The 22,019-nt window shown below is 51.5% G+C and overlaps 1 protein-coding gene across 1 annotated transcript in view; it reads left to right on the forward strand.

Moving 5' to 3' along the window:
- Positions 1-1,561: 1,561 nt before the first annotated feature.
- LOC309639624 (unconventional myosin-XVIIIb-like) overlaps positions 1,562-22,019 on the forward strand; it is a gene marked incomplete at its 5' end in the record, with an annotated part of 49,751 nt that continues 29,293 nt past the window's right edge. The window contains 5 exons of the mRNA XM_082417030.1: positions 1,562-1,781; positions 3,804-3,946; positions 4,767-4,864; positions 5,914-5,977; positions 14,857-15,001. Coding sequence (XP_082273156.1) covers positions 1,562-1,781; positions 3,804-3,946; positions 4,767-4,864; positions 5,914-5,977; positions 14,857-15,001 — 670 coding nt within the window. The remainder of the gene's footprint in view (positions 1,782-3,803; positions 3,947-4,766; positions 4,865-5,913; positions 5,978-14,856; positions 15,002-22,019) is intronic.

The following is a 22,019-nucleotide window of genomic DNA, read 5'->3' on the forward strand; positions in this document are numbered from 1 at the left end:
TCTTTAACTGCCCACTTCCTTGGTGATCTCATCCAAGCTCATGGCTTTAAAATGACTCCCGTTCAGTATAATTTAATTAGTTGGTTTTTTATCATCTGTCTTCTTCCAAATGAAAGCAAGCTCTACAGGCAGGGCTTTTTTTGTCTTAAGTCAGGTTTATTAAGGTATAATTTACATACAGTTAACGTCACTTTTTTTAGCGTTCACTTCTGTAAGTTTTTGACAAACACGTATAGTTGTGAAACTGTCTCTGCCATCAATTACAGGACAGTTCCCATCACCCCCAAAAGTTCTCCATACCCTTGTGGTCATCCCCTCCCCCATGTCCCGCTCTTGGCAGCCACTAATCTGTTCTTTTGTTCCTTTTCCCTAGTTGTGCCTTTTCTGAAAAGTCATATAAATGGAATTGTACTGCGTGTAACCTTTGGAATCGGCTTCTTCCACTTATCACAATGCACAGCTCATTTGAGATTCACCCATATTGTTGCAGCTGTGAGCCGTTAGTTCTTTTATTCTATTGTATTTTATTGCACAGCTTTGTTTATCTGTTCAGAGGGGGACCAGTTGTCCTGGTTTCCATGGGAGGGAATGGTTTTTCTGGGACATGGGACTTTCAGTGCTAAAACCAGGGTGGTTGGTTATCTTAGTTCTTTAGTTGAGGGACATTTGGGTTGTTTCTAGTTTGTTGATGATTTTGAATGCCTACTCAATATAACCAGGGACAGAGGGTTTTTTGGTGAACACAAATGTTCATTTCTCTTGGGTAAATACCTAGGAGTGGGATTGCTCAGTTGTATGACGGGTGTACATATCACTGTAAAAGAGGCTGCCAAGCTGTTCTCCAGAGTGGCTGGATTGTGTAGCATTGTGGGAGAATTCCACTTGCTCTGCATCTCAACCAGAACTTGGTAGTGTGTCAAAAAAATAAAAAACAGGTTTTTTAGCCATCTTAATAGGTGTATAATGATATCTCCTCACGGTTGGCAGAAATTTCCTTTATTCGCCTTGAGTAGTGTTGTGCCCCCAGTGCCTGGGTTAGTGCCTGCTATGTAGTAGACACTCGATGAATATTTTTTTTTTTTACTGAGTGAATGAATGTCTGGATGGATGAATGAATGAAGTCAAAGGGGCTTCCGGTATCTAAATCTGTTATAGCAAATACATAGCACACGTACCGCCAATTCCCCCATGCCCCATTCTGTTTCCATGGCAGACGTCACTAATCAATTGAGCCATTTTATCCACCTGCTTCATTTCAGACAGGTACGATCCGGTCCTTTGTGTAGCAAGTGAGATGAGCCCCATGAGCTAATGCAGCTCTAGTTCAAGCCTCTCATTGGCTGAAGAAGAGGCCAGGCTCAGAGCAGGGTCCAAGGCTGCCCAAGGACTCACAGCGAGCCAGTGGCAGGACTAGATCTCCAGGCTGGGCTCTCCCCAGAAAAATGCACGACGTCTCTGACAAGGCTGGAGTAGGATGGGAGGCAGGGACGTGGATCTGGGCTTGAGGCCGGGTTGGAGCGTTGTGGAGTGCTCCCTGGGCCCCGGCTGGGTGGGAAGGCTGATGCCGGCGATCTTCCTGCAGGTGCCCAGGAGCTGCCGGGATGGCCTACCCGCCCACGTTGGCTCCCTGGCCCAGCGGGCGTACTGGGCTCTGCTGAGCCAGCAGAGGGACCAGAGCATCGTGGCCCTGGGCCGGAGCGGTGCTGGCAAGACCACCTGCTGCGAGCAGGTCCTGGAGCACCTGGTGGGGATGGCAGGCAGTGTGGATGGCAGGGTCTCAGGTACAGTGGTCTCCAGGTGACGTGCAGCTGGGACGTGGTGGGGGCGGTGGCGTGGGGGAAGGGAAGGGAGAGTCGGAGGGGGTGCTGGGCGGCTCTTTCTTCTGTCTGCTCAGCTAGCGTTCACTGAGCACCTAGCTGTGTGCAGACCCTGTGCTGGCTTCTGGGCAGGGCCACCCCTAGTCTGTTGGGTACTTTTGTGTGAATTAGAAACACGTACTCCTTACCTAAGACATTCACTGCCACATGTGGAACAGTCGTCACACATTGACATTGTTAGAACCAAACACTTGACCACCGCGTTCTGGGCCATCATCCTAATAAGTATACAGGCCTATGGCTATCTGATATAAATGCTGTGCCCTTAGGTGTGGTGTCCTTGTGCAGCACACAGCCCACTGGACTGTGCAGAGGACCCGATAAGTAAAAACAAAGACAAGGAGGCACTGACAGCCGGAAGGGAGACTCAGCTGCGCATCTGTGCCAGACTCGAATGCTCTGCACCGCTTGCTGGCCGAGCTGGGGAGGGGAAAGGCGGAGGGAGCACAGAGAAGGGGCCGGGGGCTTCCTTGAGGAAGTGATGTTTGAGCTGGGCATTAAAGGAAGAGTGTCAACATTGTAAATCAACTATACTTCAATAAAAAAATAGTGTCAATTGGTGATAATAATTACAATATTGATGGTGATCGTGGTAAATGCTTGCTGAGGACTTACGCGCCCGGCTCTATTCCAAGCAGGTTAACTTATTTATTATTTAAAACATCCCTGTAAGGTAGACATTATTATTATTTGAATTTTATAGATGAGGCCATTAAAGCGCAGGGAGGTTAACCAGCTTGCCCAAGGCCACACAGCTCATACATCCTGGCACCGAGATTCAAACACGGACAGTTTGGCTCCAGAGCTGTTACCGCTGGGCCAGTGTTCTCAGTGTATTGTTGCCCCTCTGAGGAGCCTTTTTAGTTGTTCTTTCTCCTAATCGTCTCCCACCATGAAAAGTTAATGCCATAGATTCACCATATATTTGCTTATGCAGTGTGTGTGTATGTGTGTATATATATACAGACACACACAGACATATATATATATGTATCTGTGCTCTATTCTATACCTAAGAAAGGAAAACTGCCCCCATCCTCAAGAATCAGTTTTTGCCCTCTTGGGGGCAGTATTCCCCCTGCTGAGAATATATGGCCCAGGCAGTATTGCTTTTCTAATAATAACAAACAATACTAACACCACCACATTTGGAGCATGTTCTGAGCACTTTCCATTATTAAATCTTTTAGTCTTTGTGGCAACCACATGAGGTAAGTAAGTACTATTATTACCCCCATCTTATAGATGGGGTATCTGAGGCACAGGGAGGTTAATTTATTCGCTCCAAATCAGGTGACTAACCATGGGGAGAGGCCATATTCAAGCTTGTTTAACCATTGTACTATCCTGCTTCTCTACTGGGGTTATTCCAATGCTTTATTGATGACCTGTTCTGCCCCTGGCCCAGGTTAGAGCCCTGTTAGGAGCTGGGGATACAGCAAGGAGAGGCCCTCCCAGAATGTAGTTCTGCTGAAAGTGTGTGTTGGGGGAGTGGGAGTCAGGCTAGGCTGTATCCAGGTGCCTAGCACATAGTGGGTGCTCGTTAAATAGTTATGTTAAAAAGCCTGGGACTGCAGGGCTTTTTGAGCTGGCTGTGATGGGCGTTCCCCGAGAGCAGGTCCAAGAATGTGAATGCCCTGCCCTCCTCCTAGACTCCACCAGGCCCAGGAGGCCCTAGGGCAGCCCTTGTCACTCAGATCCTACCAATCCTAGGTGTGTGTATCTCCCCTTCTGGGCTCACTCTTGCTCCCCCCGCGCCCCTGCTTGCAGCACAGGGCCAGCCCAGCAGCGGAAGAGGTGTGGCTTAGAGCTGAGTTGGGGGAGTGGAGGGGGCCCTGCTGGGGCCTGGGACCAGAACGGGGTCCTGTGAGAGGTGGGGGTGGCAGCACCCGGGCCACGGGTGATGTCCTGTCTGTGCCCCACCAGTGGAGAAGATTCGAGCCACCTTCACTGTCCTCCGGGCCTTTGGCTCCGTGTTCACCGGCCACAGCCGCCGTGCCACCCGGTTCTCCATGGTGATGTCACTGGACTTCAACGCCACAGGCCGAGTCACGGCCGCCCAGCTCCAGGTGAGGCCTCTGGGTGGGAGGGAGAGGGGGCTCTTTGGGGCTGCAGTAGCCTCAGCCCCCCTCAGCAGGGCCCACGCCTCCAGCTGGGACCCTGGAATGTGTCTAAATGGTCATCGCTCCCCAGGCCAAGGCCAGCTCCTCCCCACCTCGCTCAGTGCCCAGACATCTCCTCCCCGAGCACGGCGGCTCGTCTGTGCCTCGGAGTATCACAGGGATGAAATATTCATGAGTAGATACATAATTCAGCCGCTCATTAGCTGGGTCTTAAAAGCGGAAGCTGAAATTAAACAGGCGCTCACTGGCCTTCTGCGGCAGCCCGTGTGTGACAGGCACATGGCCTGTTTGTTCCTCTCTCTGAAATCACCCGGCTCCTCCCCTTCCCCCCGCAAACATTCTGTTTGAACAGAAAACAGGATTAGGTTATTAGAAGGGTTGTTTGTATGTGGAGCTAGGAGAATACCCAGACTCGCTGGTGCACGATAAATCCCTTTCTGTCCCGGCCCTGAAAGTCTACCGTGCATCACCATGTGGGTCAAGTTATTAAGGGCTTCGGTTGCGTAAGAGTGTGCTGGAGAGCGGCTCTGGGTTAATTGTTAGTACCCTTGGATTCCTTCATCGGAATGAGCCCGTTGCATTCGTTGATTGCCGGCGTGGACTCTGAATCAGTGAGACAAAGGCCTGGCACGTTTTGATTTGGAGGCGTCCAGCCAAGTTGGGGCCTGAGGTGCTGCCTCGAAGAGTGGGCCTGGGGGTTGGTGGGGGTGTGCGGGCAGCCTAGCGGGGCCTCGTGCTGACCGGTGCCTGTCCTCTCCCCTGGCAGACGATGCTGTTGGAGAAGAGCCACGTGGCCCGGCAGCTGGAAGAAGGCAATTTCGAGGTTTTCTCCCAGATGCTAGCCAGATTGGACCTGGATCTCAGGTGAGCGACTGGGCTGAGCAGGGACGGCCGAGGACAGTGAGACAAAGGGCCTCCGCTCTCCAGGGCCCCAGCCCTGCCTCTGCCCAGAGGTGAGAGGCAGTGGATCCCAGTGGTTAGGAATCTGGCCTCTGATTCCTGCTGCCTGGTACTGCTCCTGGGCTGGGTGAACCTGGCCAGGTGTCACCTGCTCTGAACCTCCGTTTCTTCCTCTGTAAAGTGGAAATAGTACCTTGACTGACCTTACAGGATTAAGTGAGATAATTCACTTATGACTCTTCATACTCGCTGGGGGGTGGTGGTGGATGTCTGCTGTGACGGTGACATTTTGGTACAGGTTCTGACAGCAGTGTGGGAGGTGGGCAAGGAACAGCAGACCCCAAATCTTCCAGAAGCTCCTAAACTCTGTGAGAGCCTTGGGTGCACCTGAGGTAGCTCAGGGCGAGGAGGCACCAGGTGGAACAGCAGAGAAGCCAGAAGACTCATCTGGGAGGGCCTTCTGGGGGAGGTGGCCCAGGGAGTCATCTCTGCCCCTCGCTGACTCCTGGGAATTCTTGGACATGTGGCTCCCTGTCTCTAGCCTTGGTTTCCTCATCTGTTGAACGAATGAGTAAGGTTCTATCTAGTGAAGCTCCAGGGAGTGCTCACCCCAGGCGAGGGGTGATAATTTTCAATTTGCCTCTGCGTCCCCCATCATTTGTCTCCTGCCTTCCACCCCCGTCTGAAGGGCAGGCCCAACCTGTCCTGAGCCTCCTGGCTAAGGCCAGAGGGGCACCTTACCCTTTGGAGAGAGGGCAGATTAGAGAGGAAACTCCCAGTTTTCAGAGCAGGGTAACTGAGGAGTAAGGAAGCTTCTGGAAGGCCTTCACTTAAGAAGGGCCCATCGAGGGCAGCAAGTGAGGAATATTCAGGAGGCAGGGCCAGGGCCTGAGGCAGACCCCGGGGCCACCTGGGGCACTGTGTGGAGCCCCGTGCCATGATGCCCACCTGCCCTGCCAGGCCACTGGTGTGGGTGGGTCCTCCCTTACTTCTGGTCCCTTCTCTGTTTCCAGGACACAACTGTACCTGCACCAGCTGGCAGACAGCAGCTCCTTCAGCATGGGCGTGTGGCCTAAGGTAAAGAGGAGGTCCTTCTGGGTGTGAGTGGGTGTCTGTGTCCCCATGGCCAAGATGGGAGGGTCCCCTGTGTGGCTCGTCCCTCTGCCACTGGGGTGAGTAGTTGGCAAGGGCTGGTCACGTGGGGGAGGCAGGGTTGCCTTTATGGGGCCTGGGCTTGTCAGGGAAATGAGTCTTGTGGTAATAAAGGGAACCAGGAGGTGGTTTGTGTAGAGGTAAGGGCGCAGTCTCTGGGACAGGCTGTCTGGGTTCAAACCCTGGCTCTGACACTTACTGGATATGTGACCTCCGGCATGGACCCTAGCCTCTCTGAAGGTCTGTGTCCTCCTCGGTAAAATAACAACAGTAGCTAGCGGTATCTGCCTCATGGACCTGTTGTCAGGATTAAATGAAACAATGTGCAGAAAGCAGCTAGCACTGGTCTTGGATTACATCAGTCAGTGGCAGTTTTCTTAGGAAATATTGTTGATGATTAATGTGGCTTCCTGGAAGATGGGGCCTGTGAGTAGGGCCTTGAGAGATGGTATTCGGTTGTTTAAAAAAGCACATTGTTCACTTGTTTATTCTTTTATTTTTTTTTTTATATTTTAAAAATTGTTTTGAGTCACCCACCCCCAACCCCACTCCTACCATCACCCACTGTGCTAGGCCTGTGCTGAGTGCTGGGATTATGGTCCTCATCCCTGAATTTTCACCCTATCAAGAGAGAAAGACTTGGGAATTAATGCAATCGTGTGGGATAAGAAAAATGGCAGAGTTTGTACAACATTCTGTACACCAGAGGATAGATGAAAGCTACTTGGCCTCAGTCAGGGAAGGCTTCTTAGCCAAGGGGACATCTGACCTGGGTTTTGAAGGATGAGTAGGAGCTTACCAGGCAGAGGGGAGTGAATCATTTCTACTCTGAAGCCCTTTTCCAAACATACGTGTCAGGGAAACAAATGGCGCTGGAATAATTTGGTATCGTCATGCAAAAAAAAAAAAAGAATTTCAGTCCACAAATTCACACCATGTACAAAAATCGACCAAAAAAAAATGGATCATAGACCCTAATGTAAGACTTAAAATCATAAAATTTCCAGAAGAAAACAGGAGGAAAATTTCTGTAACTTTGGATCGGGCAAAGGCTTCATAGATATGACCCCAAAAGCACAGTCCATGAGAGAACAAATTGATGAATTGCACTTTGTTGAAATTAAGAACTTCTGCTCTTTGAGTGTCACTGTTAATATGAAAATACAAGCCACAGACTGGGAGAAAATACTTGCAAATCACGTATCTGAAAAAGTCTTTGAATCCAGAATTTATAAATGACTCTCAGAACTCATAAATAACCCAACAGAAAAGATGGGCCAAAGATTTCAACATAGACTTCCCCAGAGAAGATACTTAGATGGCATGTGAAAGTATATTAAACATCCTTAGTCATTAAAGAAACTGAAACTCGAACCATGATGAAATAACTACTACACAATTACTAGAGTGTCTACACTTGAAAAGATTGATCGTACCAATGCTGGTGAGAATCTGGGGTAACTGGAGCCTCTCATACCCTGCTGGTGGGAGTGGAAAATAGTGCACCATCTCGGAAAACGGGCTCTTACAAAGTTAAACATACACCTCCCACGTGGCACGCTAGTCTACTCCTAGGTATTTATGCAGGAGGATGGAAGTGTACATCCGTGCAAAATTTATTTTACATGAAAGTTCATTAGCAGTTTTATGTGCACTAGCCAAAACCTAGAAACTACCCAAAATGTCTATTAACAGGTTAATGGATGAATTCATTGTAGAAAACCGTAAAGGTAGGATACTACTCAGTAATAACAATGAACTGCTGATACATCCAAGAACATGATGGCTCTCAAAGTAATTGTGCTGAGTTGAGAAATCTCAGATGAAAGAGTACAACCATATAATCCCATGTATTTGAAACTCTAGAAAATGCAAACGAATCTGCTGTGACAGCAAACAGGTCATGGTTGCCTGGGGTTTTGGTTGCAGGAGGAGGGGAGAGAGGATTATGAAAGGGAATTTTTGCGGGTGATGGATGTGTGCATTGTCTTGAGTGCCGAGGCTTTCATGGGTGTATATGTCAAGCTTATCACAGTGTACTTGTTAAAGATGAGTGGTTTATTTTTGCCAGTTACACCTCAGTAAGGCTGTCTCACACTCTCTCTCTCTGCTGGGTACTATCCACAGAGTTACTGATTAAGTAGGTCTGGGCTAGGGCCTGAGAATCTGCATTTCTCACAAGTCCCCAGTTGATGGCGAAGCTGTGGGTCCAGGGACCCCGCTTTGAGAACCACTGTAGGTGAGTCTGTTTCGACAGTGAGTGGAGTGGGATGGAGTGGGGTGATGCGGCTCCCCCAGCTTCACCTGCCTGACACCCCCCTCCACGGGGGGGACTTGCAGTATGTTCTTCTTTCATGCCTCTTCTCCCCCTGGTTTCCGCGGCGCTAGGAGCCCAGACTGGCCCCAGCACGGCAGGGGATGCGAGGTTATCCCAGTGCTGGGTTTTCTTTAATGAGGTTGGGCCACATGTATCCATTTGAATCAGCAAGAGCGTTGTTGTTTGTTTTCTTGGTTTTGATGAGGAGAAGGGCTCAAGCCAGGCCCTCGTGAGCATCCCAGCCTGACCTGTTTGTCCACAGTCTGCATACAGGAATGGGGCACAGTGTGAACCCAATCGAGGAGGTGCTTGAAGTGGCTTTCTTTTTTTGTGTGTTTCTGGGGGTTGTTTTTTTAGACCAGTTGATCTGTGGGAACTGGTAGGGTATTTCTTTGTTCTCACCCTGCTACCTGGCAGGTATGGAGAGTGTTTTCTTTGCTCTCTAAGAGCAAAAATACAAGCTGGAAATTCATCGGTCTTTGATAGAAGCCTGGGCTAGTTTTCTGGGATTGGGCCATCAGGTACTGACTCAGTGAAGGAATTTGGTGGTCAGGAAATCACCCCAAGAATGAGAGTTGCTAAGTACAAGCCCCCGAAGTCGCCAGAGTCAGCAAATAAAAATATGGGATACCTAGGCCATATTCATCTTGTAACTGATCTAACAGCATGGTGACTATAGTTAATAATACTGGACTTACTGTACATTTGAAATATCTTGGGAGAGTAGAACTTATGTGTTCTTACCACACACCAAGAAACGGTAACTATGTGAGGTGATGGGTGTATTAAGGAACTTCATTGCAGTAGTCAGTTTACAATGTTTATGTATATCAAATCCTCACATTGTACACCTAAAAATATACAATTTTTATTTGTCAATTATAATTCAGTAAAACTGGAAAAAATACACGATGCCCGGTTAAATTCGAGTTTCACATAAACATCGAATACTTTTTTTTAACTGAAATGTGTCCCAGATATTACATGGGCAGGCCTGGAGGCTTGAAGTTGTATCAGAGAGGGCTACCTGGAGGCGGTGAGTACAAGCTGGTCTTGGACTGTGAGAGAAGTTAGGCAGGTGCAGTGAGGCCAGCCTTCCTGCTGCACCGAGCTCCCGACGCAGAGGCAACGGCGGGGGAGAGCCAGCAGTGCAGTGGTTGCAGAGCACAGGGTGAGGGTGTGGGCCCGGGGGGCTGTCAGCTGGAGCGGCGGGGCCAGGTTGTGGGGAAGCCGGCCCTCGGGGTGGTGCTGGCCCTCCGTGGCCACCTTCGCTCGCTGATGGCCAGCTTCCCCTCCTTGTCCCTGCGCTGCGTCCTCCCTGCCTGCCACATTTCAGCTTTTACTTACTTACTTATTTATAAAATTTATTTATTTTATTTTTGGCTGCATTGGGTCTTCATTGCAGTGCGCGGGCTTCTCACTGCGGTGGCTTCTCTTGTTGCGGAGCACGGGCTCTAGGGCGCAGACTCAGCAGTTGTGGCGCACGGGCTTAGTTGCTCTGTGGCACGTGGGATCTTCCCTTCCCGGACCAGGGCTCGAACCTGTGTCCCCTGCATTGGCAGGCAGACCCTTAACCACTGCGCCACCAGGGAAGCCCCACGTTTCAGCTTTAAATGGAACTTATTTGAGATCTCTTAGGGCACCAGGACACATTTGAAATCACAAAGCTTTCATATTATCTTCTCCTCTATAATTTATTTTTCCTCAACCTAGGCTGATGTTTTAAAAAAGTACCAGCAGCAGTGGTCATAATAATAACAATAATCCTTGCCTCCCAGCCGTTTGCTTCTGGCTGGCAGCAGCCAGGCTTTGGCCCGAGGCACATTTATTTTTTATGACCCAGGCATCAACTGTGGAGGAATGGGCTCCAGACAGAAGGATGGGGGATCAGGCCCTCCTGCCAGGGGCTCTGCCAGGAGCTTTCTCTTACTTGATTCTCCTAAGGACCCTTTGACAGAAGGGATTATTATCACATGTGTTGGTTGGGAGGAGTAATCAGACTCAGAGAGATGAAACTACTTGCTTAAGGGCACACAGCTTTGAAGTGGCAGAAGCAGGGCATCCAGGTTGGCCTGACTCCACATTGTCTCTCTTGTTCGCCCCTCGCTGTCATCTCAGGTCTGTGCCCTGGCTGCAGACCGCGTGCTCTGGGATGTGCCCCAGTGTGCAGCCTTGGGTCACTTCTCCTCTCTCAGCTTCAGTTCCTCCCCCTGTGGAGTGGGTGGAGCAACGCCCTGACCCTCGGTCTGCCCCTAGGGTGGGCGCTCAGTAGAGAATCTGGCGTATAGTGGCTCCGTCCCTCCCCAGCTGCGTGGCCTTGGACAAGTGCCTTAACCTCTCTGAGCCTCAGTTTCTCCTCTGACAATTGGAGAGACTCACAGCTGCCTTACAAGGTAAAAGCACCTAGTGCAGCATTGTAGGTGCTCAGTTAACCCTTCTCTTCTCCCTCCTTAAATGGACTTGCAGTGCCCAGAGAGAACGTGGACCCGTCAGTGTTGAGGTAAAGGGAGCCCTTGGCTCTGGCTGGACACCTGTCCTGCCCTCCCCGTGGTCTCCGTCAAGTTCACCCACCTGTGCAGGCACCCACGTTTCTTTTGCAAATGAATAGAGTCAGTGTTCTGCATTTCCCTCCCAGATCCGGGTCCAGATCCAGGGGCTGGAACCGTGGGAATCCTTCCAGGCCTGGGTTGGTTGGTTGGTTGGTTGTAGAGACACAGGGGCGCCCACCCTGGCCCTGGAGGAGGAGGTGTGGTTAACATCCCCGTGAAGCAGAGTGCGACCCCAGGCCCGGACTGTGCTTATAACCAGGGGCAGAACTCCAGCGGCCGGTTCCCTCGGCCAGGGAGGCCCCCGGTGCCGCGCCCTCCACCGGAGAGCAGCGCCCAGCTGCAGACCGTGGCTCCCTGCGGCCCTGCACCCTGTGAGAGAGGCCTGCACGCGCCCCCTCAGGGGGCTTGGCACCTAACGCACCATGCCTTCCAGCCCCGCGCCCTTCTGCTAGGAGACGCTGCCTGCCTGCCCGCCCAGCACCTGCTTCTCCTGCTCGTGCTGGTGGCTTCATTCAGTGCTTCTTCCCAGAAGTCGGCTCCTTACAGCTCCCCGGAGCCCCCCAGGCCCAGCACTCACCCTGTGCTGTCAGTGTCTGTCTGCACATCTGTCCCCCTTATTGGACAGGGAGACCCTCAAGGACGGGCCACGCCTGATTCACTTGCCAGGGACTGCTGTGCAGCAGCAGGGAAGGTGTCCCTGGAAGGCCTGACAGCCTGGGCAGAGGCATGGGGTCGAGCCCAGCATTAATTGAGTGCCACTGTGTGCCGGGCACTGTGCTGGTGCTTTACGCACTTCGACTCATTTAATCCTCACAGTGGCCTGGGAGGAGGTTTGGCTGTTATTTTCATTCTACAGTGGTGGAAACTGAGCCTCCAGCGGAAGGGCAAGAGATTTGTGCAGTCACACCGCAGGGACGCAGAGCCGAGAGAACACGCAGTTCTGTCTGCCTCCAAATCCAAACCTGGCCTCTCTCTGCATTGTCGGAATCTCCTGGGTGCCCTAAATGCAGCCCGGTTGAATGTGGAGAGAACATTTTGGATTTTATTTTTTGCACTAAATTACCTGCCATCTTGGGTTAACCTTGCGTCTTTAATTGCATCAGACGAAGCCTGGGTATCTTCTGAGTCAGCTTTTACTTTTTCACTTTCTTTTTTTCAATTCAGTTGAGACATACAGTCAGATGTTTACGAAAGCACTAATTTTAAGTGTACAACTCAGTGATGATTATATTCTCACACGCACCTGCAGCCCCACACCAGCTCAACATCTAGAACATTCCTCATTCCAGTAGAGGCTCCCTTGAGTCCCCACCCCATCAGAGGCATCCCTCCCGCCTGAGTCATCATCCTAACTTCTCTTCCCATAGGGGAGTTTTGCCCACATCTGGACTTCATGTAACCAGAATCCACAGTGCGTGGTCTTTTGTACAGGGCTCCTCTGTCTCACGTGGAATCTGTGGGGTTCATACATGTGCTTGCATGATCAGTGACGTGATCTTTTTCATTGCTGCGTGGTACCCCATCACTGTGCCCTGGCTGGACCACCCACTGTTTATCCATTCTCCTCTTGGTAGACATTTCGGCCGTGAGTTGATTTATCCCACTGATCTGATGTCTATTTTCGTGATTTTGAGGCAAGGACTGGCTTTTGTCAGGGCATTATGCAGAGGTGTCTGGCTCCCTAGAAGTTTAGGGAACTGTAAACATCCTCGTGATTCTAATTGCTTTAGATCAGAAGCATATATATTCATCCCTCCGTGTCTTCTGTTGCAGCAGAGACCGGGGGAGGCGGGGAGGAGAGAAAAAGCAGCAAACAAGCTTTAGTGGAAGTTTTCTAATTCGTCTGTTCGTATGAGCTAAGTGGCAGATGATGGGGTCTGCCTGTAATTTAAAGTCAAATGCTCATGGCTGACAGTGGGAGCCATAATAAATGTGTTGCCACTGTCCTTTTGGTGTCCTTTCTCTGCTACTTTGAAATGTCATAAATAACCAAGAGCATGTTGGTAAGATGCCTTCCTCTCCTCCGTTTGCTCCAGCGGAGCAGCTGCAGTTGCTAGGTTGAGCTCCTCGTTGCTAGGGTTTTTGTGGTCCTGTGGTGCCCGAGAAATATGATGGATCAGTGGAACATGCTTCTGCTATTAATTGAAATGTTCCCACAGCGAATCTCTCAATGTCACTGCATGCATTGACGTTGTCCCAATAGGTCGATGATCCTTGCAGGTTTCTTTCCCAGTTAGAAGAATTGGCTTGAGTGGAGGGGACAAGTGGCCTGGACGGGGAGTCAGAAAGCCTGATTCTAATCCTGTATCTGATACTAACTTGCTGTGTGACCTTGGGCAAGCGTTGTCCCCTCTCTAAGCATTGGACTCCATAAAATTCAAGGACCTGCCAGCTTTGACAGCTTACAGTTCATCACCCAAGCTCTGTAAACAGGCCAAGTGCAAATCAGGTCCTCATTATCTGTTGGAGGACTATTGACAGAAGAATTCTCATCCCCAGCTCACTTCCTCTCAACCCAGCAGGCTTCTGGGTCGCATCTCCTTGACCAGATGGCGTGTGTGGAGTTAGGAGTTTCAGACTAATTTTAATATTCAATCAGACATAATTGGGGGGACTTCCCTGGTGGCACAGTGGTTGAGAATCTGCCTGCCAGTGCAGGGGACACGGGTTCGAGCCCTGGTCCAGGAAGATCCCACATGTCGCAGAGCAGCTAAGCCCGTGCGCCATAACTACTGAGCCTGCGCTCCAGAGCCCGTGCTCTGCAACAAGAGAGGCCACCGCAATGAGAAGCCCGCGCACTGCAACGAAGAGTAGCCCCCGCTCGCGACAACTAGAGGAGGCCCGTGCACAGCAACGAAGACCCAAGGCAGCCAGAAATAAATAGATAAATATATAAATTTATTAAAAAAAACAAACATGATTAGGATCATACATCTGAAAAAGGAAAAGTGACACCCTACAACCCATAAACATCTGGTCATACTATTTTCTCTTTCCTCCTGCTTAAAAATCTTTGGCAGTTTCCCTCTGCGTGCCCTGGGGATGGCAGACAGGGTCTCTTTCAGTTGCTGAGGCAGATCATTGGGTGGGGCTGCAAGGGGGGACATCCTGAAAAGAATCTGGACTCGCTGGTTTGCTGTGGGATCTTCTTCAATTGGTGTTGTCTGCCACGGGTCCAGGAGTGTAAATAGGGATGCGTGTCTGTCCGTCGTGGCTGGAGTTTTAAGCCTGTTCCCTTTAATATTGTGTTTGAGGCCTCCTCCATGGCACCGGCCAGCTTCTCGTGCTTATTTCCTCTCCCCCCCTCTGTCTGCCCCACCTCCAAAAATACCTGCTTCTCTGTCCATGTTCAGTTGAGCACCTGTTGTCTCCAAAGATGTCCTTTGTTCCCGTTGTTCCCTCTGCCCGTCAGGCCTCTATTCCATCCAGTTGGTCAGCTCTGCCTATTTGTCTTTCAGACTTCAATCACAATCTTGTCTCATCTCCTGCGACATTCTCTTTGACTCTCTCGAGTGGGATTGATCGGCCAGGCCCTCCTCTGAGATCCCACAGTCCCCACTTAGCCAGTTTCGCACTTAGTTGTTTTTACGTCTCTTTCTACTTCTAGCTTGAGAGGTCCTCAAAGTCAAGTTCTGGATTTCGCTCATCTCTGTCTCTCCAGAGCCCAGCACAGTGCAGAGCCTCAATAAATCTATTGAATGAACACACGAATGAATAAAAATCATGTCGCCTTCCAAAGTCAGATAGACATGATTTTTATAACTTTCCCAGCAGCCTGAGTTCTGTGTGTCAGTACTCCCCAACTTAATCGTGGGTAATTGACCATGGTCATAAAATGACCACCCATTCCCCCCAGACCGAGCCCTGCTTCCACTTGCAAGTTTGCATTTCCTCCACCGTGACGGCCTGTTTGTCTTGCTCTCTCCCCTTGCTCTCAGCCTGAAGACAAGCAGAGGGCGGCGGCTGCCTTCGCCCAGCCCCAGGGCGCCATGGAGACGCTGGGCGTTTTGGAGAGCCAGCAGAGGGCCATTTGGCGGGTGTTGGCAGCCATCTACCACCTGGGTGCGGCGGGGGCCTGCAAAGGTACGTGCCTGCCGCCGGGCTCACCTGGGCTGCCGGCTGTCTCCGCCAGCAGGTGCCTGACAAGGCCCTTCTTTCCGTGAGGTGGGACAGGGTCAGCCTGTCATCTTCCACATCTCTGGGACTGCTCTCGGGGGGCGGCTGCCGAGCCAGGCGTGCCGAGAAGGAAGCGGGCTGGATGTTTCAAGCAAACCGCGTCACCCAGCGCTGTCCAGTGGAGCTTTCTGTGATGACGGGGAGGTTCTCTGTCCAGCAGGATGGCCGCTAGCTGTACGTGGCTGTCGAGCTTTTGACATGCAGCTGGTGCAACCGAGGCGTTGAATTGTTCATTGCATTAAATTCTAAGTAACGTACATTTAAATAGCCACATGTAGCTAGTGGTTACTGTGCTGAGAAGAGACACCCTGAAACGGGGGAGAGAAGGCTGGGTCCACGCACTAAAGGTGATGTTTTCTGTCTGGACATCTTGGCGATGCTCACGCCATATGCGCTGGAGCTGACCCAGCTCTCCTTCTCCTCCCAACCCTGCTCGCCGTCCTTAACTGTCTGTTTGCTTATTGTCCCTGCTTCAAGTTGGTCTCCCCGAGTGGTTCTCATCGTCCCTCTCCCTCCCCCATCCCCATCCAGTCGTTGACCTTGCCCTGTAGATACTTTCTGTGACGGCATTTCTGTCCTGACTTCCCTATTCTTACTACTATCACCTTAGACTAAGTATTTGCTAATCCTTTTTTTGCTTGGACTGTTGCGGTAGCGTCACTGCCGATGGCTTGGCTCCACCCTCACTGTGACCACTGGGCTCCTTTCTAAAACGTAGACCTGTTGTGCCATTCCCTGCTTAGACTCCTCCCGAGGCGCTCTCCTGTCTGCTACGTCAAGTAAAATGCCTTGGATTGGCATTCAAGGCTCCTCGCTTCCCTAACCAGACTCTTGTGCCATTGCTTTCGGCACTGCGAAAGGTCCCGGGGAGACGGTCAATATCGAGAGCAGTGTGGCTCCTGCCTTCATGGGGCTTATGGTACCTTATACTGTGATTGTGTCCTTGTCTAGCTGTTTCCTGTAGAGAGTGGCTTCCTTTGGGCCCAGAACATAGAGTTGGAACTTACTTTTTGAATGGACACACGTGTTCATGGAGGTCTGTCCTCTGGAGCTCTGTGTTGACTCTGGCTGACATTCTGGGCCATTCCTCTGTGGGGCAGCAGACTTCTTTGGAATATGCTGGCATGTTATTCCTGCCATTCCCATACCCGTGGGCCTTGTGGCCTGTTCTTTTGATTTTCATACACTTGAGCTGCATTGGTCCACTGATTTGATTTTGGACATTTCTAGAAGTTATGCTGAGTCAGAAATAGGGAAGGTAGGGAGTCCACAGTTGGTCCAAGCCAAGGGCAGACATGCTTAACTGAGCAAACATGGAAAAATCAAATGCCACTTGCCTTTTCCAAAAATCAGCCATGGGCCATGCTCAACGCCCTGACCATTTGGAAATCAGCCAGCTTTGTAAATGGACTGGGATTGGGGATGTCATTGCACAGTTCAGATCAGAAAAGCTGTTGAAGGTTTAGAGTTGGGGCACAGGCATCTATAGATTGGGGATGTGTGGACGGAAGCAAACGTATTTTACAGAATAGAAAACTGAGGCTCAGAAGGTCTAGGTGCAATAAACTCCAGGCTGGGGCTTCCCTGGTGGTGCAGTGCTTAAGAATCTGCCTGCCAATGCACGGGACACAGGTTCGAGCCCTGGTCCGGGAAGATTCCACATGCCACGGAGCAACTAAGCCCGTGCACCACAACTACTGAGCCTGTGCTCTAGAGCCTGTGCTCCGCAACAAGAGAAGCCACCACAGTGAGAAGCCTGCGCACCACAACGAAGAGTAGCCCCTGCTCCCCGCAACTGGAGGAAAGCCCACGCAGCGACGAAGACCCAACGCAGCCCCCCAGAAAAACCTCCAGGCTATGGGCGCTTGAGGGAGGCAGATTTGAGTTCAAAACCAAACTTCTCTGAGCTTCAGAGAGGCCTCCTCTTTCATTGGGCCAAGACTGGGGTTGGTGTGAGGATTAAATGGAATAAAGAAGAGAAAGCTGAATTAAGCTGCTTTCCCCGGAGGCAGACCCTGAGACAAACATTGCATGTAGGCTTTGGGGGAGGGGGTATCATGAGGAACCAGTAGGGAAGTGAGGGAAGAAAGGCAGGTGATGCTGGAGCCTTAAGGAGTGGATTAGCTCTGGGAAGTGGAGGGCCAGTATCTCTGGGGACCTCTGGGAGACTCTGAAGAACATGTCTCCTCATCATGTATTACCCGAGGGACGAGGGAGCCGGGATATTGATCTACCGCCTCCTGCTTCTCCCTGGTTGAAGGTTGCTCCTGGGGAACATTCCCCCCTGCCCTTCCAGCCTGCCCCATGCATGAGCTGAGCATATCCGGCAGCCAGGGAAGCAGAGAGGCGCAGACAGGTACCTGTGGTGACAGGCCAGGGACACGTGTGGGGTGGTATGTACGGAATGGCCAGGGCGAGGGGTGGTGGACAGGTCATCCACGCTTCTAGCCCCAGGCAGTCCCTCGGTAGATTGTGCTGTTGAGCCTGGGTTAGGTGACTCTCCCAGGGTGTCACAGCCACATGCCTCTCTGCTTTGCTCAACTCGAATAGTCTTGTTCCCTCCCGGCACTCAGCAAAGCCTAGGGAGAGGACAGGGCCATTGGGACCTACCTTCCAATTTCCATTGTCACGCTTGAACCCTCTCTGCCTCGGGTGCGACAAAACAGAGGCTAAGGGAGCCCCCAGTCTATTGACCTGTCACCAGAGAAGTTCGATGCCTGACTTTCTTCTCCTGAGGCTCCTGGGGCACCCCCTCTGCTGGGGGCTCGGGACTCATACCTGTAGCTGCCTGTAGCGATAAAAGAGAAAGGCACGTTTATAAATATTTTATTAGTACGTGATTATGGCAATAATTCCTCCCAGCCTCCCCCCACACCACCTGATAAATTATTTTAAGAGGAGCTGCTGTCAGTCTGCCTGAGAGGCCTGCTTGATGATTTACTTACTATATATTCTGCTTTGGAAGATTTCATAATAGGTTGCTCTAAAATCAGCTATTAAGAATTTCAAAGTCATATATAAATGTCTTTGCTTTGTGTCATAACAGATCATTTCGAAATATATTAAGAATCATTTCCGTTAATCAGGGTTTTTTTTTTTTTTTTCATTAAAACGATGCTGTCCTCCCAGCGCACCCAGCTTCCTTAACTTATTTTGAAAGTCCTGATCCTATTTTTAAAGACCAATATCAGTCCCTGTGGGGAGATTTCAGACCTTATAACTGGACTTAGGATTTTTGAACTGTTTCAGCAGTAACGACAACCACCACTAATACTGGTTTTGCGTTTGATGGTTTCAAAAGCACTTGTACCTCCCTTGTGCCTTTTGATCTGATTGGATTCATACAATAACCTGGTGAGGAAGGATAGCGCCATGGGCAAGAGTCAGCCTCCTGGCTTGGCTTCTCTGATCCTCAGTTTCCTCCTCTCTAAAATAGGGCTAATGATGGCACCCACTTTGTAGGCTTGTCATGAGGATTAAATGAGTCAGTGCCAAACGTGTGAGCACAGGACTTGGCTCACAGCTTTATAAGAGGAGGAATGCGGTTTACCTGACGTCACACAGCTAGTATGTTCCAGAGTGCAGTTTGGAACCACGGCCGGTCTCCCTGCAAAGATCACTCCCCTGCCCTAGACTTTGCAGAGGGCTGTTAGGGTCATTCCTTGCTGGAGAATTGACCTGTTTTCCTGGGCCCTGTGCTGAGTGCTTACAGACGTGATGTCACTGCACAGCCTTAGACTAGCCCAGGAGGAGCGAGAACTATTAGATGCCCATTTTACAGATGAGGAGACTGAGGCCTGCCAGAGAGGTTCATCCTCATCCCCAAGGGCACACAGCTAAAACCAGAGGTGGGATTTGGACCCAGGTCTGCCCTGGCACTGAGCCTAACCTCTGAGACGACACCTCTGGCCTCCCTGGCCCTGTGTGCCGCTGCTTCTGGCCTCACAGGCTCCAAGGGCTGGTGATATCACTTTTTCACTGGGGTGCCCTGTTTTTACTCATGACACTTCTGGCACCAAATGTGTGGGGTTTTCCTTACACCAACCAGTCCTCTGATTCTCCGGACACCAACTGGGTGTCCTACAATTTAGTCCACTCCTGATACTACTTGGAGTTAGTGCAGGTTACGGGCTCGGTCCCACAAGACTGTACCACTTCAGACATTGTTCATAAGTTTGGGCCACCTGTACTTCTGATGGGCCGGCTATAAAGTTGGGCTCCCACAGACCCCTTCTTGGTTTGATAATTTGCTAGAATGACTGACAGAACTTAGGAGGGCTTTTACTTACCAGTACCTGTTTATCGTAAAGCATACAACTCAGGAACAGCCAAACGGAAGAGATGCGCAGGGCAAGTTATAGAGCAAGGGGCTTCCCTGCCTTCACTGTGCGACCCTCCCGGCACCTCGGTGTGTTCAGTGACCCGGAAGCTCTCTGAGCCCCATCGTTCGGGGTTTTTGGAGGTTTCATTACACAGGCGTGATTGATTAAATCATTGTAATCAGTCACAGCCCCAGCACACTCCTGGGGGCCCCTGAGTCTCTTCTCTTGGGGGAGTGGCATTAGGCCCCCACTGACCCCTGAGTTCCTGCAGGGCGCTGCCACCGTGACCTTCCCCCACCACCTTCTGGGTCCCTCCAGCCCGTATGACTTGGTGTTCTTGACCCCAGGAGGCTGGCTGCCTGTGGGGCTCTGGATCACCCTGTCATCAGCAGTGCCCTGGGCAGCGTCGGAGTCAGAGAGGGCACCCCCCTAGAATGTGGCAGAGCAGCGACACGGGCGTCTCGAAGTCAGCTAGTCCTGGGTTCAGGTCTCAGCTTGGCCTCTTACTTAGCTGTGTGTGACCTCCGCCAAGTTCCGGGGCTCGCCGGAGCCTCCTCTGGAAGAGGGAGAAAGGGCGGCGGAGAGCCGACTGGGGTCTCACGCACGGCTGCGGTGCTAGTAATGCTTTCGCTCTGGGCTGCGTCCCATGGGCAGGCCCGGTGGCTCCTGGCTCGGCCGGCCGGCCGGTCATAAAGAGGCCGCGTTCTTCCCTCTGTCTGCACTGTCTCCACCTCCTTTCTGTTCCTCAGGCTCACTGTCCCTGCTGGGTCCCTTGGGAAGGCCGTGGGAGGGGGCCCTGGGGGCTGCCTCGGTATGGCAGGCAGAAAACCCTGGGTGATTTGACGCGGGATGGTTTGCTGTGAACCAAGACTCATGGCCTGGGCCGTCCCTCAGGAGCCATCAGGGAACCATTTATCCAGCCTCGTGTTCCTTTCCTTTGGCAAAATGTGGCCCATGGAACAGTCAGCTGGCACCCATGGGTTTTGAATGGCAGCAAACAGTTGTTCTCTGGAGCTCACTTGACAAGGAGAGGGCGGGGGAGGAGGGACACGCTGGGCCCTGCGGTGGGCAGAGCCGGCCTTGACTTCAGACTCCTCCACCTCCTGGCTGTGTGATTTAACCTGTGCAAGAGATTTCACCTCTCTGGACCGCAGCTTCTGTGCCTGTAAAATGGTAAAACTCTGTCTACCTTCTACATCGTTAGTCAGGTAATGGCTGCATCCCACCCACCTGGCACATGGGCGGGGTTCAGCAAGCCCTGGCTCTCTTTTCTTTGCAAAGTGCTTTTTTGTTATCTGTTGGCTCTGTTGGCATCAAAGCCTGCCCTGACATGGGCCGGGTCGGGGTGGAGAACTCAAGCCTCCAGGGAATGCAGCTCATTGCTGAAGGGCACATGGTGAAACCTCTGTGCTAGTGAACGGCAGCTTCAGAACCGGGGTTCCAGTTCCGGACTCTCAGTCCAATGCTCTTTCCACAGCTTCGAGGAAGGTTCTGAGGGCCAGGGAGAGTGTGGGGTAGTGGTCAGAGCAGTCAGGAGTGACACGGTCTTGTGCTCAAGTGGAAGTGAGGATTCCAGCACTTGCTAGCTTTGTGACTGGTCATGTGACCTTGCTGCCATGACCTGGCAGCCCCATGTTGTTCTGGGGCTTGAACAATGATCATTTTATTATCTCCCCAAGCTCCTGGGAGTCTGCAGTTTGGAAGGGCTCGGCTGGGCTGCAGTCAGAGGGTGGCTGACCCAGAAACAGTGGGGCTGGAGTCGCCGGGACTAGCTGGGCACCTCCGTCTCTCCGAGTCTCAGATCTCGGGTCCCAGCTTGGGCCTGATCGGGCTTCCTTGTGGCCTGGCGGCTTCAGGGCCCCAAGGAAGCTTCCAGAGAGCAGCATGGAAGCTGCATCATCACCTCTTCTGAGCTGGCCTCAGCTATCATGCAGTGTCACTGCTGCCATGCTCTATGTCACAGCTTCAAGGGCCAGGCAGTCTAGACTCCAACCCTGGATGGGGGAGTGATGGGGTTCGAGAACCTGTCGGGTGAGAGATATTGGTGTGGCCATATGTTGGTCTTGAGCAAGGAACTTAAGCTTTCTGAGACTCAGTTTTCCGACCTATACAATGGGATTGAAAACAGTAGTGACTTCACAGGTCTGCTAAGCAGATGAAGTGAAATGTATGTCAAGGGCTAAGCTCAGTGCCAGGCACTTGTCAGAGCTGCTGTTGTGAATTAGGGCGTCGCAGAGCTTGGAGATACTTGCCGGCTCCCTGCTGGGATGGCAGGAGGATGCTCCTGGGATTTCTGCTCCCTACTTTTATTACCAGTGCCCCCCAGTATCCTCTGATGCCCCTAAAGACCCTTTTCCCACAGGAGAGTAAATCAAGGAGGAACTCGGAGCCCTTTTTGCAGCAAGAAACAATTCTCTTGTCTCGGGACCTCTTGGCTGCGTGAGATTAAAACCAGTCACGACCCTCTTCTCAGGAATGTTCCCTGAACAAAATCCTCCCGGGGTCTTGCTGTCCTGCATGTCAGCCCAAGGCTGGGAGTCACTTACCTGTGTTCTCTCCTCTAATTCCTACGGCAACCGTGACAGGTAGGGAGGGAAGTCCCA

This window comes from Balaenoptera physalus (assembly GCF_965194825.1).
Source record: "Balaenoptera physalus genome assembly, chromosome: 12".
Taxonomy (NCBI): Eukaryota; Metazoa; Chordata; class Mammalia; order Artiodactyla; family Balaenopteridae; genus Balaenoptera; species Balaenoptera physalus.